This window comes from Mesoplodon bidens, assembly GCF_964165515.1.
Source record: "Mesoplodon bidens genome assembly, chromosome: 9".
Classification (NCBI taxonomy): domain Eukaryota; kingdom Metazoa; phylum Chordata; class Mammalia; order Artiodactyla; family Ziphiidae; genus Mesoplodon; species Mesoplodon bidens.
Window position 1 is genome coordinate 47,232,088 of NC_138166.1, and position 17,053 is coordinate 47,249,140.

Genomic DNA, 17,053 nt, shown 5'->3' on the forward strand with positions numbered 1-17,053 from the left:
CTGATTGGAATTCTGTCTCAGTCAAATGGGACCCAGGACACTTGGTTTTCCGGCCAAAATGCCAGAAGCCAATTGTTTCACCGTGCACGAGCCATAACTTCTAATAGTTTTCTCAAAAGTAAAATGAGGAGGTGGAAGGAGATGATCTCTAAGATCTTTTCAGCTTTAAAATTTGTTCTTTAAATGCCACAGATTCGTGGAGCATTCCTTAATTTCCTTAGATTTATTCCTTAATTTATTATTTATTTATTTATTCCTTAAGGCAGAATAAATCACTTCTCCTCTGTGCCCCTTGATGCTTTATTTCTTCTTCTACTTTTGATACTCAGCTCGCGTTCTGGTGGGGTTATATGCACATGACTACCTCTCCTTCCCCCAGCAGGCTGTCAGCTCCTTGAGGCCAGCCGGGAAGCTTCCACTCATATGTGTTTCCCTTGCCATCCCCACCTGCCCCTGGTCCTGCTCACACACACAAGATTCTCAGTGAGACAGACTCTATAGTCGAGGAGAAAATGTCCTGGGCAAGTGTTCTTCTGTAATACGTGCCGTTCCTGAATGTTCCCCTGCGTTCGGAAGGATGTGTTTTTGGATGGTGAATGACATAGAGACCATGTAATGAACACACCAGAGTTTTCCTTTCTTTGTGGCATTCTTATAATCAGGTGGCATTCTGGGAAATAGCTAAGTTAATGTTGTAGCACTTACTTTGTATAAAAATGTGTTCTCTCTATAAGATTTCAGAAGTAATTAAGTGTCCTGTGAAACATGGGAAAGCACTTCTGTTTTCTTTCTCCTTCTATATCCTAGAGACTTGGACTATCCCAATGTATCATTGAAATATTTGTACATTTAAAATACAAAATAGTGGCAAAGAACTTAGTTCTAAGACAGCCTTTGTGGATTTATTTACTTCTTGGAAGTCAAAGCATCTGTGGCCTGTTCTGCACCTCCTAATGGATAGATGTGATCATATCATGACCCTGCTCAGAAACTTGCATCTCTGAACGTCTGATCTCATTTCACAGTGTTCTCTTATGTACTTTTCTGTCCAGATAAAATTAGTTCCTCACATTTTCCTTGCACACTCCGTAGCTTTCTTGCACCTGCCTTTCTGCAGGCATTTCCCCTGCCTAAGGTGACCCCCTTTCTATGCCCATTACTGCATACCTGAATTTCACTAATTTTTCGAGACCCAACTCACATTCCATCTCTGCCACAAAGCTTTCTTTGGTTTCCTACCAAAATTCTGTTATCATCATCTTGGTTCCTGTCTTATGGTTTGTCTTTCCTGTATAGTATTCTAGACTAGTGTTATCTGTCTTACCAGACTGAAAGTGCCTTGGGGTCATATTTCATGGCCAGTTTCATGGCCCGCCCCAATATCATCCTTTAGTTCAATCCTCATGTGGTCAGTGGATATCAGTAATGAATGAATCTTTGTGAACCATTTTTACATGGTGTAGGAAGGTATTAATGAATGACTGAGCTGGTCTATTTTGTTGTTAACAACCATATAGTAATCTAAAGTGTCTAAGCTTTATTTTTAGAATTAATGTGTCATCATATCTTCAAATCTGTTGTGTCTTTTAGATTCTGTGTGTTGTTATTTCAGTCCACTCTGTAAAAGGAAATGCTAAGTGTTTATATGTGTTTTTAGGTGTGAATTTTATTTTTTGACAGTGACGTTTTATTTTTTTCCCTTAGTGTATATTTGTGTATGCTTTTATCTTCCACAAGCTACTGACTTCATGCTTTGTACTTGTTTTGTGTTGCAGATTAATATCCTTTCAAGAATTTGTGGCATTTGAATCTGTCCTGTGTGCCCCAGATGCTTTGTTCGTGGTGGCCTTCCAGCTGTTTGACAAAGCTGGCAAAGGAGAAGTTACTTTTGGTAAGGGGCGTGAGTGTGTGCACACCTAAGGAAGTGCAGACCTGTGTGAGCGGTTTGGTTTTTTTCCCCAAGAATGAAGTGTATGGAAATGGTTTTAAGAAGTTAGCCTATCCCTTTTAACAAAGATATCTCGGTGTTTTGAGGCTCCAGTTCTTGAAAAAAAGTCTCCCTTCGTGAAAACTTAAGTTTCTGGCTTAGTAGTTTTGATGCTCTGCTTTAGTTGTAAGGTGAGGGAGGATGGAGCACAACTGAGTCGCAGGGTCATAGAAGGTGAGAGGCAGACAGGACTTGACCGTCCGCTTCTTTCCCTTCACAGTCAGTAGTGCTTTCCATGGTTAGAATGAAGACATTAATAAAGTGCCTAAGAACAGAAGGGATTCATGTTCCCAGTACCTTGTGCCCTTACCTTGTCCTCATGGAGTAGCTTGAGTCCAGAGGCAACGTGCGAGATGGTAATTTGGAGCGGTACGTGGGGAACCCTGTTCTTCTCAATAACACGTTCCCCTCTGGCTGGGCTGGCCATGTCTGCTGTGCTGCCCCTGCCTTTATTTGGGGACGCAGCACCATCTTCATGGGGCTCAGCTGCCAAGCTGCAGAAAACCCTGAAGTCTCTTAAGCATTAGGAGAAAGGGAAAACCAGGACATGGTGGGGCAGTGGTACGTTCTTGTTTAAAAATAAACTGGTTACTGAAAATACATTGGACAGAAGACACCACGTTTCCCTCGGACTGTGCTGTGTCCAGCGTATGTCATCTGTGCATGTGAACCTGGTGTAGAAAGCATTGCGGTGGAGAATTTTGGAGCCCTTTTGGGGCACACAGATTGTGCATTCAGGGGAAATGGGTAATGCACCCATTTTAAATGTCTTTGTTCCTTGTCTCTAATTTATTCAGACTTCTTGGTCTTGTCTTACTTGTACGTCGTGAGGAATGTACAGATGGGGGAAATACAGATGGTGTAATAGAGCACCATCTGTTCTGGATGGTTCTGGAATTGGAGAGACTTAGCTCCTCCCAGCTCTGCCACTTCTGTCTCTGAGTCAAGTTAATTATCCTTTCAGGTCTTTATTTTCCTTATCAGAAATGAAGATAATAACTACATAAAGTATAGGTAAGGCAGCCTTCCCCTCCCCCACCCATTCCTCCACGTTCATTTGACAGGACAGTTATTTAAGGCTAGATCAGCCAGGGCAGAGGCAAAAACACATATATTTACCTGGTTTTGTTTCATGTATTCTAGAAGCTCAGATGCTTTCTGTTAATACTTCATGAGGATTATTTGATATTTAAAAATCCCTAGAATAATTTTAGTTTTTTCCTCTCCCATCACCCAGTTCCTCTAGCCACAGCTTTTCAACGGAACACCAATAAAAATGTTCCCATTAAAATCTCCAAATAATAAATGAGCAGCTAGCTCGTGGTGGTGTTGATTTACCCAGTGGAAGTCAGTTTGATGAGAACGTTATGATGACGGGTAAAGCAGCAGAATGTGGGAGATGGGAGTCATCTGTGAATTGTAGGAAGAACGTGGCACGACAACTGTTTCTGCTTCTCACTAGCTGTTTGTTGATGGACAAGTCATTTCCGATTTCTGAGCCTTATTTTCCTTATCTACAAAATCAGGGTAATAACCTACCTTCCAGGACTATTGCACATAAACGGGCCATGTGGAAAACAAAGGCCTTTATAAAAATAATATTACTGAAAGAAATAATGTGAGAGAACAAAGGAGGATTTTCTTCTTTTTCTTCTTCTTCTTTTTTTTGTTCTTTGAGAAGCCCTTTATTTTAACTTGCAGTTTAACCACTGGTCAGGTAGCTGGGAATTCTTCTTACTATCTATGCTGTGTTGAACAATGTCCCATCTCTGAAGACATACGAGAGTGCGTAAGAAATCGGGGCTTCCAGGGGGCTACAATTCTGCTTCTGTCCTCGGCTGCATATGACTGGGGTGGAAGAGTGCATAGCCCATCTCTCGATACCCTGCCTTCTGCAGGTAATTTGTTCCAGAATCTGCCTGTCTCACAGAACACAAACAGGGTATGTCCTGTATCTATTTATGAGGAGCCAGTGGCGTCCTCACCCTGTGGGTGTAATAAAATGTAGCCTGGGCTTTTCTGAGCTGTTAATCCCCATTTAGGATTAAACTGAAAGAACTATGCGTAGTACAAAGAAGATACTCAGATGACCATCAAATTGCAAAATGATAGCTGACTTAACATTTTTCATGAGGTCGGGTAGAGTCATTCAGTGGAGGTGGGTTCTGTGTACAACAGGCTTTTGCCAAGTAAACACAATCATATGGGAGGTGTGGCAGCCTTAGGAGTGTTTTGTCAGCAGGTACCTTTAGAAGAAGCTAACAAATAAGTTATGTTTTTCAGGAAACTTGTAATGGGGTTGAAGAAATTTTTTAAAAAATGGAGCTGGGCAGAAAAGTGGACTTACCGAGTCAATCCTGATCTCATAGCCCACAGTATTATAAGGGAATCCAGATCTGTGCCCTGGCTGTCTGTCCATATGAAGCTGTTTGAGAGACACACAGTGGCACTCTTTGCTCTGATTACTTCCTCAGCTCCCTGTAAATCCTTCGCTCAAGAGTGACCCTTCTGTATATCAGAAGGTTGCCCTCCTGAGTGTGCGTCTTTGGGAGGAGTAGGCATGGAATGGCGAGAGAGAGGAAGGGCTCCTTTTTTAACCTCCCAGGTTGGCATGGTCAGCTGTGGTCACGGGGTGAGCACGGTACTTGCACTAAACAGTGGGTCATCTGGGGCCTTCCCGTGGGCTGCAGGGAAGGCTGGCAAGTGGCCTCAGATCCCCCATGTCTCCCGGCTTTGCATTTCATCCAGAGGAGAGCAGTTACACTCTTTATCTGTTGACATATTAGGTTTCTACATAAGAGCTCATTTGAAGCAGGGCTTCTAGGACTAAGCCCAGTAAGCACCGGTATTTGTCAACAAGCAGGCAGTGTTAACGCTCCCACTAATGCTGATTCTGATACACACTAAACAAAAATCAGATGGAGCGTTTCAGTGTCGCATTTCAGTGAAGCCTTGCCCCGTGTTCTCTGAGGCCTTGTTGATGTTTACCATATTTTCATGTCTAGATCACTCCTTGTGTTTGCTACAATGAAAAGATCTTGATGAGGCCAGTTTTGTTCCTTTGATATCTAGTTCATTATGTTCTCCTGTTTCCTTTGAGGGAAAACATATCTCCACTCTTCTTGTTCTCACCATGTTTTCTTATTTTGATACCCGATATTTGTAAGTGCATTTTATGATGCCAACAGGTGTATAACATGATATCAGTATAAGTAGAAAATTCTACTTAACAATTTGCAATTCTGTGTGATTGGAAAAAAAAGTATTTTGTTCTAAATCTTTTCATTTGCATTTTTAGCCTATTTTATATGATAGTGACTTTTTACTCTTAATTTTTTCAAGTGTACTTTATTGAAGTAGAGCATACATGCAGAAGGATGCACGAATCCTAAGTGTACATTTTGATGACTTTGCACAGTATACATACTTGTTTCACCACCATCCAGATCAGAAGGAGAGTGGTACCAACACTCAGTAGGTCTCTTCCCAGTTACTGTTCCAATGGTAGCAAGGGATATTTATCACCATCAATTGATTTTGCTTGCTTTTAAACTTAATAAAAATGGAGTGATACAGGATTTATTCTTTCATTCTCACTTCTTTTGCTCAAATTTTATTTGTGAGATTCATCCATGTTTTTGCTATGTGTATTTTAATTTTGTTCTTTTCCTTTGCTGTGTAGTATTCCATTGTATAACTTTACCCTAATACGTTTACTCATTCTACAGTTGATAGACACTTGCACATTTCCAGTTTTTTTTTTTGGTTTTTTTTTGCGGTACGCGGGCCTCTCACTGTTGTGGCCTCTCCCGTTGCGGAGCACAGGCTCCGGACGCGCCGCCTCAGCGGCCATGGCTCACAGGCCCAGCCACTCCGCGGCATGTGGGATCTTCCCTGACTGGGGCACGAACCCGTGTCCCCTGCATCGGCAGGCGGACTCTCAACCACTGCGCCACCAGGGAAGCCCCATTTCCAGTTTTGATTGCTACTAATATGCTTTGAACATTCTTTTATGTATTTTGGGGTGTGCATATGTGTAGGCATTTCTAGGAGTAGAATTGCTGGGTTGTAGAGAGCTTCCCTGGTGGCACAGTGGTTAAGAATCCACCTGCCAATGCAGGTGACATGGGTTCAAGCCCTGGTCCAGGAACATCCCACATGCTGCGGAGCAACTAAGCCCGTGTGCCACAACTACTGAGACTGTGCTCTAGAGCCCGCGAGCCACAACTGCTGAGCCAGTGTGCTGCAACTACTGAAGCCCGCATGCCTAGAGCCCGTGCTCTGCAACAAGAGAAGCCACTGCAATGAGAAGCCCGTGCACCGCAACAGAGTAGCCCCCACTCGCAGCAACTAGAGAAAGCCCACGCGCAGCAATGAAGACCCAACACAGCCAAAAATAAATAAAATAAATTAAGAAAAAAAATAGAATTGCTGCGTCTTAGAAAATGTATATATTTAGCTTTCAGTAGATCTTACCAAACAATTTTCCGAAGTGGTTGTACCAGTTTACATTCATACCATCAGTGTATGAGAGTTCTAGTTATTCTACTTCCTTGCAAACACTTGCTGTTATGTTGCTTTCATTTTAGTGATATCTCATGCTGTGGCTTTAATTTGCATTTTTCTCATTACTTATGGGTTGTACAACTTTTAAAAAACTGTTTATTGGCCACTTGAGTATCGTTTTTACTATGTGTCTATTTTCTAGATACAAGGGCTTTGTGGGTTGTATATTTCCAGATGTTTTTACTCTGTGACTTGCACTTTTATTCCACTTCATGGAGTCCTGAGGAACATAAGTTCTTAATTTTAATGTAGTACAAATTACCAGCATTTTCTTTTATTGGTAGTGCTTTTTTAAAAAAAAATAAATAAATAAATTTATTTGTTTATTATTTTATTTTTGGCTGTGTTGGGTCTTCGTTGCTTCGTGCGGGCTTCCTTTAGTTGCAGCAAACGGGGGCTACTCTTCGTTGAGGTGCGTGGGCTTCTCGTTGAGTTGGCTTCTCTTGTCGCAGAGCACGGGCTCTAGATCAGGGACAGCAAAGTTCTTCTTTAAAGTGCCAAATAGTAAATATTTTGGGCTTTGTGGGCCATAGGATCTCTGTCACAACTACTCAACTCTGCTGTTCCTATGGATGCATGTAGCTATGGTCCAGTAAAACTTAATTTGCAAAGACAGCTGGTGGCCAGTGGAACAGTTTGCTGACCCTTCCACCAGAGTATTAACAGGAGCATACACAAGTTGATGATAAGACTAGGGATTAAGACACTTAGTAGAATGGGTAGGTTGTGGTGATATTTGGGTATTTGTAATGAGCTATGAAACAAAGAAGGTTCTTTTCTTTGTGTCTAATATGGTTTGGTTAGCTTCATTGAGAAAGTGACTTTTGAACACAAATTTGAAAGAAGTAAGGCAATTGATCTTATAGAATAAGGAAGAAGGAGGGGAAGAGACTGTCCCAGGTGAAAGGAATGGCCTTTGCCCGGGTTGGAAGGCTGGAGTGTTCTTGACACATTTGAGGAAGAGCAAGGAGGACTTATGTGAATTGAGTGAGACAGGGGGTCCTGGTAGGAGAGGAACTCAGAGGAGTAATGGATCTGATCAAGGAAGGCCCTGTAGGCCAAGGTTAGGACTTGACTTTGATGGTAAGTGAACTGGGAAACCATTGCAGGAGGTTTGTTTGTTTGTTTTTTTAGCAAGAGAGTGTCATGATCTGGTTTATATTTTAACAGCATCATTCTGGCTGTTGGTTGAGAATAAACTATAGAAGGGCAAGAGCAGGAAGAGAGAGAACAGTTAGGAAGCTATTGCAATAATTCAAATGAGGCATCATGGTGGCTTGGGCAGGAGTGAGGTTAGGGATATATTGAAGAGAGAATCAATAGGGTTCTCTGATAGGTTGGACGTGGCCTGTGGAAGAGAGAAGAGGCAAGAAAGATTCTAAACTCTTTGGCCAGATCAACTGGAAGGGTGGAGTTATCAGCTGATAACCTGGAGGACTGCAGGCTTGGGGATGGTGGGGGAAAGAACAGGAGCTCACTTTTGGATATGTTAGTTTGATGCCTTTGGATATTTAAGTGAAGATGTCAAGTAGGCACTTAGATATCTGAGTGTGGAATTTGGGAGATAGAAATTTGGTAGTTATCAGCAAATAGATAGTGTTTGAAGCCATTTAACTGGATGAGTGAGTTAGAAGAATAAGTAAAGATAGGGGTGTCTATTGAATGCTTACTATGTTGTAGGACTGGAGATACAGCAGTGGCAAGACTAAAAAATCCTGATCAGATATTTTAGGGAGAGAGACAGTAAACAAATAGAACATGACATCATACTTTATATTCTCTATCTACAAGGTAAAGCAGGCTAGGTAGAGAGGAGGGATAGAAGCTATCCAAGCAGACCTGGAGGAGTCTGTGCACCAAGGTGACGTGATACGGGCTGTGTATTGCAGGAAGAGATGGAGCTACAGGGTCTGGAGGTGATGGTCACTTGAGAGGTGCTTCGACAGTCTAGGCAGGGGTAATGCAGGCCTGGACTGGACCCCACCAGGGCCGTTCCAGAGGATGAATCCTCTGACTTGGCTCCTGACTGACTGTGGTAAAAAGGAGATCAAAGGAAAGAAGAGGGACCCAGGAGTAGCTACTGAGTTTGTTCTGTTCCAGTGACATGTGGTTTTACATGATCTCTCGAGAGAAGGGATATAGCTGTCATTTTAATCTTGAAGTTTATTGATCACTTACTATGAACTCGCCCTGAGCTAAGTGCTCTATATGTAATTGATTATTTAACCCTCAGAACCTAGGAGGTCTGTACTATTATAATTCTCATTTTTCTGATGAGGAAATGGCCTTGGGGAGGTTAAGTAACTTGTCTGTGGTCCTGGAGTTGCCTGTGGTGGAGCCAAGGTAGCAGCCAGAGGACGGCCAAGCGTTACTCACTGTGCCACACTGCCTCCCTCTGGTGATGGCTGTGCTCTGTGAGGACGGCCTGCCTTTATAATCTAGATAGGTGCCGATTTATCCTTTGTGGTTTCAGTCTTTATCAGACGTTAGAGGGATTTAATAATTTTTCATGAAGAAGTAGAGAACAATACACGAATGAATTAAGATTTTGTTTATATGACCATACTGGAAAGTAATTATAAGGAAGAATGTACCTGGATTAGAGTTCTCAGTACATGTAGAAAGTTGCCTCGGTTACAGAGACGTCCAAGGAATTTGTTGAAATGCACTTGTTGTGAGCTTTACCCAGGAGGCTTTATCTTTTGATGTGAGCAGAATTTTGAGTGGAGGGGGAATTACAGAGTGGTGGGAGGGGAAGGAGAGTTGGCCTTTGCGCAGATTGAGGATAGTAGAGGAGACCCTTGATTGAAATGTGGGTGCTGGGAGCCAGGGCCCCATGTGATGGTGCACCCACCACAGCCCTCTAAGCAGGAGTTTTAATTTGATAGGAGAGGCAATTGGGAGTCCTGCAGGGTTGTTGAGAGGACAGGGACAGGATCCGAATGATGCTTGGAAAAGGTGGGTTTTGTTACATTGGTTGGAGTGGGGCAAAGCCGGAGGCAGATGTGTCTGTGATCCTTGTTTAAGCTTCCCATACCGCTGTGAAACAGGCAAGTGGATGATCACTCCCATTTTGTGAGTGGAAGAACTGAAAGTCAGGGTTCGAAAGGACTTACCTGCCCTCTGAGCAAGTTGGTACAGGGTGGTTTTCCAACACTTTCATTTTCCCAAGTTTCTTATTTGTTGATGCTGGGAAAGCAAAGCATTATTGTTAGGAATTTTAAGAAAGAGAGTGTGTGTGTGTGTGTGTGTGTGTGTGTGTGTATTTAGTGAAACTGTTAATCTGATATATTTAGTGCACCCACCAGTGATTGGTTTTTTCATGATGCTAATCTAACATTAACTATTCCTATTTATGAATATTTCTTCAGTAGTTGCATCTGCAATAGATGCCAGTAATAGCCTAACTCAATAGTAGTGGAGGACCTGAATCTTACCTTTGTCTAGTGTAAGTCACAATTGACCTTCTGAAAATTCAGAGTATATTGTATACCAGAATACTTCCTTAAGTTGAAATGTAAAATTTTTATTTGCTTAATGCCATCACATGTTTTTCTTTTCCTTTGACTTATCTTTTTCATTACTCTTGAACAAAATTTCATGAAATGTTTATATGCAGTTGTAAAGCTTGCATTCTTAGTATGTGAACATAAGCACCCAGTTTCATTATCGTGGTGGTGGCGGTGGCGGTGGTGGTGTGTGTGTCCGCCTGCAATTTTTCATTGAACTTTAGCAACAGGGATTCTCAACTCTCTGGTTCTGGATAAGTGTTAGGAAGTCCATGAATGGCCACAGTTGTTAGTTGTGTTTTGTCTAAATGAGCATTTGCCTTTAGCAAGTCTGAAAGGAGTCCTGCCAAAGGATAGGAACTGCTTTTTAAAGAGGGACAGCTAAATGAGTAGACATATATCTTATTTAAGACTTTTCCAGCATTGCTGTTTAAAAACTTCAATTGTAAAATAATCTTTGCCCTGAGCTACACTGGGAGACTTGGCTGCCTTGCTGCTTCAGCTCTGTCAGTTGGCCTGGAATCCAAAAGAAACTAGCACAGTATTGATTTTGTATTATAAGCTGCTGTGGCCTCTTGTCCTTTAATCTTAACTATTGAGTGATATTGTGAGTTTGGGTACTTTAAAGTGGTGTCTCCTGTTAACGTTGTGTGAGAGAGGATTCTCCTATTAGACAGTCATAAGGCCCCAAAGTTTTAATCTACGAAGGCTCTGAGAAGTCCTGCAGAAAAAGTAAATTAACTTTGTCAAGCTATTTGAACAGAACCTACCTTTCTTTTTGTATGTGAGACGTAAACAGAATCCACAGAACTAATGAAGCGATTTCTAATGTCCTTCTCTAGTTAATTCTTTGACGTGTATGTTGGTGTTCGGAGGGGCCCTTCCTGGGTTCACAGTTGGATTTTGTGCAGGAACACCTGCTGTGATGAAAGTGAATTGGAATGCCCTGGGAAAACGGACAGGCTAGATGACACAAGGAACTATGTGGAAACAAACCGCTTCAGTCATTCTGATTCAAGTTGCAGAAAATGATGAGAGCTAGAAGTGCGCAGATCAGTTTTGAAGGTAGACACTCAAATTTAATAATAAATGTAAAAAACTAGAGGAATGCAGGTACTGGAGTAGAAGAGGACAGAACTTTAGCCATAGTTTTTTCAAGCTCACTGCAAAGAAGGTCACTTATTAATACCTTTGCAAAGACACTGAGAAAATGAAACATTCAAAACGATAACTGAGGGGAAAATGGTTCTGAGAGTCCGAAGGACCAATTATTTGAGCAAAGTTCTTTGTTAATATTCATTCTGATTTTGATGTTTCACAAAAACAACAAGTTATTTTGGCGAGAGGACGTTATTGCCCGATAGTAGATTTTATTCCATATTTTGGGGGGACCCACGTATATTTTCTTAAGACACATTCCAATAGAGAATGAGAATATTGAATAAGAGCAGTGTGAGTTTTGAGAGGAAATAACCTCAAGATTGATGAGGACTGTGGCGTGCCCAGGGACCGAGTGTCTTGTATGAGATCCTAGAGACTGTGCAGAAGCTGTTCCAGTTCATTGGGTCAAAAATCTACTACTTACGAAAAGCTAAATACGGATTTGCACGATTGACCATAATGGCTTCAATTTTGAAAGATAGTGGTATCAGAGAGCACTTCCAGTTGGTGGGATAATTTGAGAATCATCTATGCTCAAATGGCTAAAATATTGTACTTTTTGCTACTTCATCACCCTATTTTAAAAATAGGGAGCGGGGAAAAAAGGCCTGTTGAGAAGGTGGAGGAATGTCAATTGGAGAGAAAATCACAATAACCATGTGAAGCCTCTCCTTAGTGAATTACCCTGAAGGTTAAGCGTTCTTTAGAAGACTGTCGGTATGGAGAGGTCGAATCAGGGGATGTCTGCCCCTGTGTGTGTGTGTGTGTGTGTGTGTGTGTGTGTGTGTGTGTGTGTGTGTGTGTGTGTGTGTGTGTGTGTAAGATGAGAAGAGAACTTGTGAATAGGAAAGAAGGTGTGGAGAACAGAAAGCTAACAGTAAATCCTAAAACTTGGAGCACTGGGAAAATTTGACTATTTTAAACTGTACTGCTCACTTAAAAATAGTAAAATTATACCATTATTCTTTCAGTATAAGAGGAGATAAAAATATAGTTTTTCTAAATTGGAAAATTTGCTGTAATCTTGCTGCTAATGACTGATTTCTTCCAACAGTTGCAAGGCTGTTTTTGCTCTGATAGGTTGATAAAGGAAACAAAATCAAGAATGTATTGGAAGTTCTCAGAGAAAATTACAGTTTAGGTATATGTTGGGGGTGGATAGTTAGACATTTTAATTGAAATAAAACAGTTTTATACTAATAAGGGATCACTGTGGGTGTACATTTGTAGTACATTTGCTCTTGAGCATTTAAGTAGGGTTAAATGTATGTTAATGCTTTTGCAAGAAAATTATTTTTGATAACATCCGTCTAAGGAAACTAGCTTAGGAAATTGGTGTTTTAAACAATAGAGATATTATACTTGCATTTAGGGAATGAATTAGGATTCTTTGTACTGCTTTAAAAATTTCAAAGAGTTGGAGTCTTTTGGTGTGTCACTCTCTAGTGGTAAGGAAAGTTAACAATAATTAACACAACAGACGATTAAAGCAAGCTTACACATCTGGACAGTGACCACAGTCTGCTGTATACCTCCAAACACCATTTTAACTGACCTAGTTTTTTTTGTTTGTTTGTTTTTGTTTTTGTTTTTTTGCGGTACGCGGGCCTCTCACAATGGCCCCTCCCGTTGAGGAGCACAGGCTCCGGACGCGCAGGCTCAGCGGCCATGGCTCACGGGCCCAGCTGCTCCGCGGCATGTGGGATCTTCCCGGACCGGGGCACGAACCCGTGTCCCCTGCATCGGCAGGCGGACTCTCAACCACTGTGCCACCAGGGAAGCCCCTAACTGACCTACTTTTGATTTTATGAAAGACTGCTAATGATTTATTCTGTCCAATTGAAAATAACTTTTTTCTGGCAGATAGATTGAAAACATCTCAGTTGGCCTCTCTTGCTGTTTGATTTAGATAGTGCATGTGATAGAAGATTAATATCGAATGCTAAATAGCTGCCAGCCTTTAGCATTTTTCATTGTTAACCAGCATTCACTGTGATGAGTTACATAGTGAATTAATCTTGAGGATTTATAGATCCATTAGGCTTTAGAATAGGAAGGATTCTTATCAATAAGGCAGAGCACGAGTTCTCGTTGTAATAGCGTGGGGGGAGTTGTTCATGACAACTGCAGGCTCCCTGGCTCCATCGCAAATCTGCTGAATCAGAGTATTTGGGCGTGGGGCTTGGGAATGTGTTTTGAACAAGCTCTCCAAGGGAACGCGTTTCACACTGCAGCTGAACAACGGCTGGTGTCATTTATGGCTTTATTTCATGGATGTGGAAACAGGCACAGAGAGGGGACGGTGACTGGTATCGTAGGAACCACAGCTTTGTCTTCCAGCACTACTAGATGGGTGATATTGTGTTCTAGAATGCCACATGACCTCATATCAGGGTAGTCCCATCCCTCTCTACGTACAGAACTGGAAGAGGTTTAAGTTAGCCCTAATTTCTACATGTACCAACACCACAGATGACTTCGCAAGAACATTCAGCTCAGCTTGACTGTGTGTGTGTACGCAAGCGCTACGTCTGCCTGTGTGCTCATTTTTTGAAAGATACTTATCACCACTGTACCCGCATGTTCAGAATGATAGTAATAATAATGCAAAGTTTACAGGGGCTTATAGAGATCTCAATTTAATGAGAAGAGCTGAGTGTGTGAAGTACTTATTCTGTACTTACTGTTTTAATGGCACCCATTTTCCCCCTAGAACTTCCTGGAGCAAGTCTGAATTGTAGCCAGAATACTTCTTTCCTCTTCAGACCCTTAACTGTGATTAATAGAAAAAGGCACTTGTCAAAAGGGTTTGAAATGGCAAACCTTGATATTGGCCCATGTGGCAGTAGAGATAGGTCTGTATCCACTTACTCCATTATGCTATTTAACTTCCGAATTCAACAATTTGTCTTGTGCTCCCTGCTTAAAAGACGATGGCCATATAAGCTGTTGTTAACCATATCAGCAGGGTGAAATATTATTTCCCTTCAAACGAAACCACAACTTTCTTTGAGCATTTAGCACACATTAGAAAAAGCACCCCAGTGAAGCTGCTGAGAAATAAAGGGCACTGTTCAGCAACTCTCCCTTTGCCTCTGAGAGGGATGGATTACTTTCGGGTTTAACTGAAACATCCTTTTTGTGTTTATTGTATTAATGAAATTTTTAGGATCCATGAGAGAGAGATTGTGGTTCAGTGTTTGAAATAATGTAGCTTGATGAACCTTTTTTATTTTAATGGGAAACTTGTTTTCCTTGATTTGCAGCTTCAAAGAGTGAATCTTTTGGAAATTAAAGTGCATTAATTTAGTTATTCTGTATGGAAACAAAAACATAGAAAGTAAAAATTTGCATAAGTGAAGACCTCGATGATTTCAGATTATAGTGTGGTAGAGGTTAAGGAATAAGAGGCCATAGAATTTGTAAAAACAAATTCAGTCTAACCACTTAATGGCATGTGCAAGTAATTTGCCAATTAAATATTTCTAGTATCTGAAAGATCTTCAAAGTAAAGAGTGGTGGTTCTTAATCCTTCTTAATTTCATACTTTCAGAAACATAATGGGAAATTACTTAGTTTTTTTATCACTTTTCATTTAAAATTTTAATATATGAGCTAAAAGAGGATGATTTTAAGTATTTGAGGGAAATTATTGCTTTTTGAGACACGTATAAACTATGATATTTCCAATCACACTGTGCCTGATTTTTTTTTTTTTGTATCTTTTGTAAATATTTGGTGCCCCGATAACAATCTTCATTATAATTAAGACTTTAGATTTTGGAATTTTACCATTTTAATGGTCACCTACTATGTTTAGAACATTGTACTGGGCACACTTGGCTACAACCCTCGAGTTACTTTACTCCCATTTTACACATTGAGAGAATGGAGTCAGAGTAAGTAATTTGCCTAATATCACTCACTAGTAGGAAGCAGATTTGAGGGTTCCAGGTTTTTTTTTTTTAAACACAGCTTTATTTAGATATAATGCACCCATTTAAAGTGTATGATGCAATGTTTTTTCATCTGTTCACATATTTGTGTAACCATCATCAGTTTTAGAATATTTTCATCACCCCAACAAGAAACCCCGTACCTTAGCAATCCTCACTCCCCACTCCCATTTTCCCCTAGCCCCTCCAGTACTAAGCAACCACTAATCTACTTTCTGTCTCTCTGGATTTGCCTATTCTGGACATTTCATATACATGGAATCATACAACATGTGGTGTTTCATGACTAGCTTCTTAGTATAATGTTTTCAAGGTTCATCCATGTTGTAGCATGTAATAGTACTGTATTCCTTTTATTGAGGATGTCACATTGGTATAGATATACCACATACTGTTTATCCATCCTTCAGTTAATGGATATTCTGGTTGTTTCCACTTTTTGGCTATTGTGAATAATGCTGCTATGAAATTTGTGTACAAGTTTTTATGTGAGCATATGTTTTCATTTCTCTTGGATATATACCTAGGAGTGGAATTGCTGGGTCACATGGTAACTATGTTTAACTTTTTGAAGAACTACCAAACTCTTCCAAAGTCACTGCACCATTTTTACATTCCCACAAGCAGTGTATGAGGGTTTCAGATTTTTTCACATCCTCACCAACACTTGCTACTTGTGGGGGTAAAGTGATTTCATTGTGATATCTCATTTGATTTGCATTTCCTTAAAGGCTAATGATTGGAACATCTTGTCATGTGCTTATTGGCCATTTTGTCTTTGGAAAAATGTCTGTTCAAATCCTTTGCCCATTTTAAAAATTAGATGAATTGTCTTTTTATTATTGAGTTGCAAGAATTCTTTATATATTCTAGAGTTCTTTATCAGATATGTGATTCGCAAAACTTTTCTCCCATTCTGTAGTCTGTCTTTTCACTTTGTCGATGGTATCCTTTGGAGTACAAAAGTTTTCAATTTTGAAGATGTCCAATTTATATATTCTTGTCCTTGGTTGCTTGTGTTTTGGGGTTTTTTTTTTTTTTTTTTTTTTTTTTTTGGCGGTATGCGGGCCTCTCACTGTTGTGGCCTCTCCCGTTGCGGAGCACAGGCTCCGGACGCGCAGGCTCAGCGGCCATGGCTCACGGGCCCAGCTGCTCCATGGCATGTGGGATCTTCCCGGACCGGGACACGAACCCGCGTCCCCTGCATCAGCAGGCGGACTCTCAACCACTGTGCCACCAGGGAAGCCGTGCTTGTGTTTTTGATACTATATCTAAGAAACTATTTTCCAATCCAGAGTCGTAAAGATTTATGCCTACGTTTTCCTTTAAAAGCTTCACAGTTTTAGCTCTTATATTTAGATCTTTGCTCCATTTTTGAGTTAGTTTTTGTATATGGTGTGAGGTAAGGTCCCACCTTACTTCTTTTGCATGGTTGTCCCAGCACCACTTGTTGAAAAGACTAATCTTTCCCTATTGAATTGTCACCCTTGTTGAAAATTAACTGACCATAAATGTAAGGGTTTATTTCTTGACTCTCAGTTCTATTCCATTTGTCTTATATGTCTATCTTTATGCCCATACCACACAGTCTTGATTACTGTAGCTTTGAGGTAAATTTGAAATACAACTTTGTTCTTCTTTCTCGAGATTGGTTTGGTTATTCTGGGTCCCTAGAATTTCCATATGAATTTTAACATCTGCTTGTCAATTTCTGCAAAGACATCAGCTGGAATTTTGTTAAGGATTACACTGAATCTGTGTATCACTTTGGGGAGTATTACCATCTTAACAGTATCAAGACCTCCCATCTATGAACATGGAATGTCTTTGCATTTATTTAGATTTTCTTTAATTTCTTTCAACAGTGTTTTATA

At 40.7% G+C, this 17,053-nt stretch overlaps 1 protein-coding gene across 1 annotated transcript in view; it reads left to right on the plus strand.

Annotated features, from left to right (window-relative positions):
- The window catches only part of SLC25A13 (solute carrier family 25 member 13), a 208,557-nt gene that overhangs the window by 92,358 nt on the left and 99,146 nt on the right, over positions 1-17,053 (plus strand). Inside the window, 1 exon segment of the mRNA XM_081243704.1 lies at positions 1,776-1,891. Within this exon segment, the coding sequence (XP_081099830.1) occupies positions 1,776-1,891 (116 nt within the window).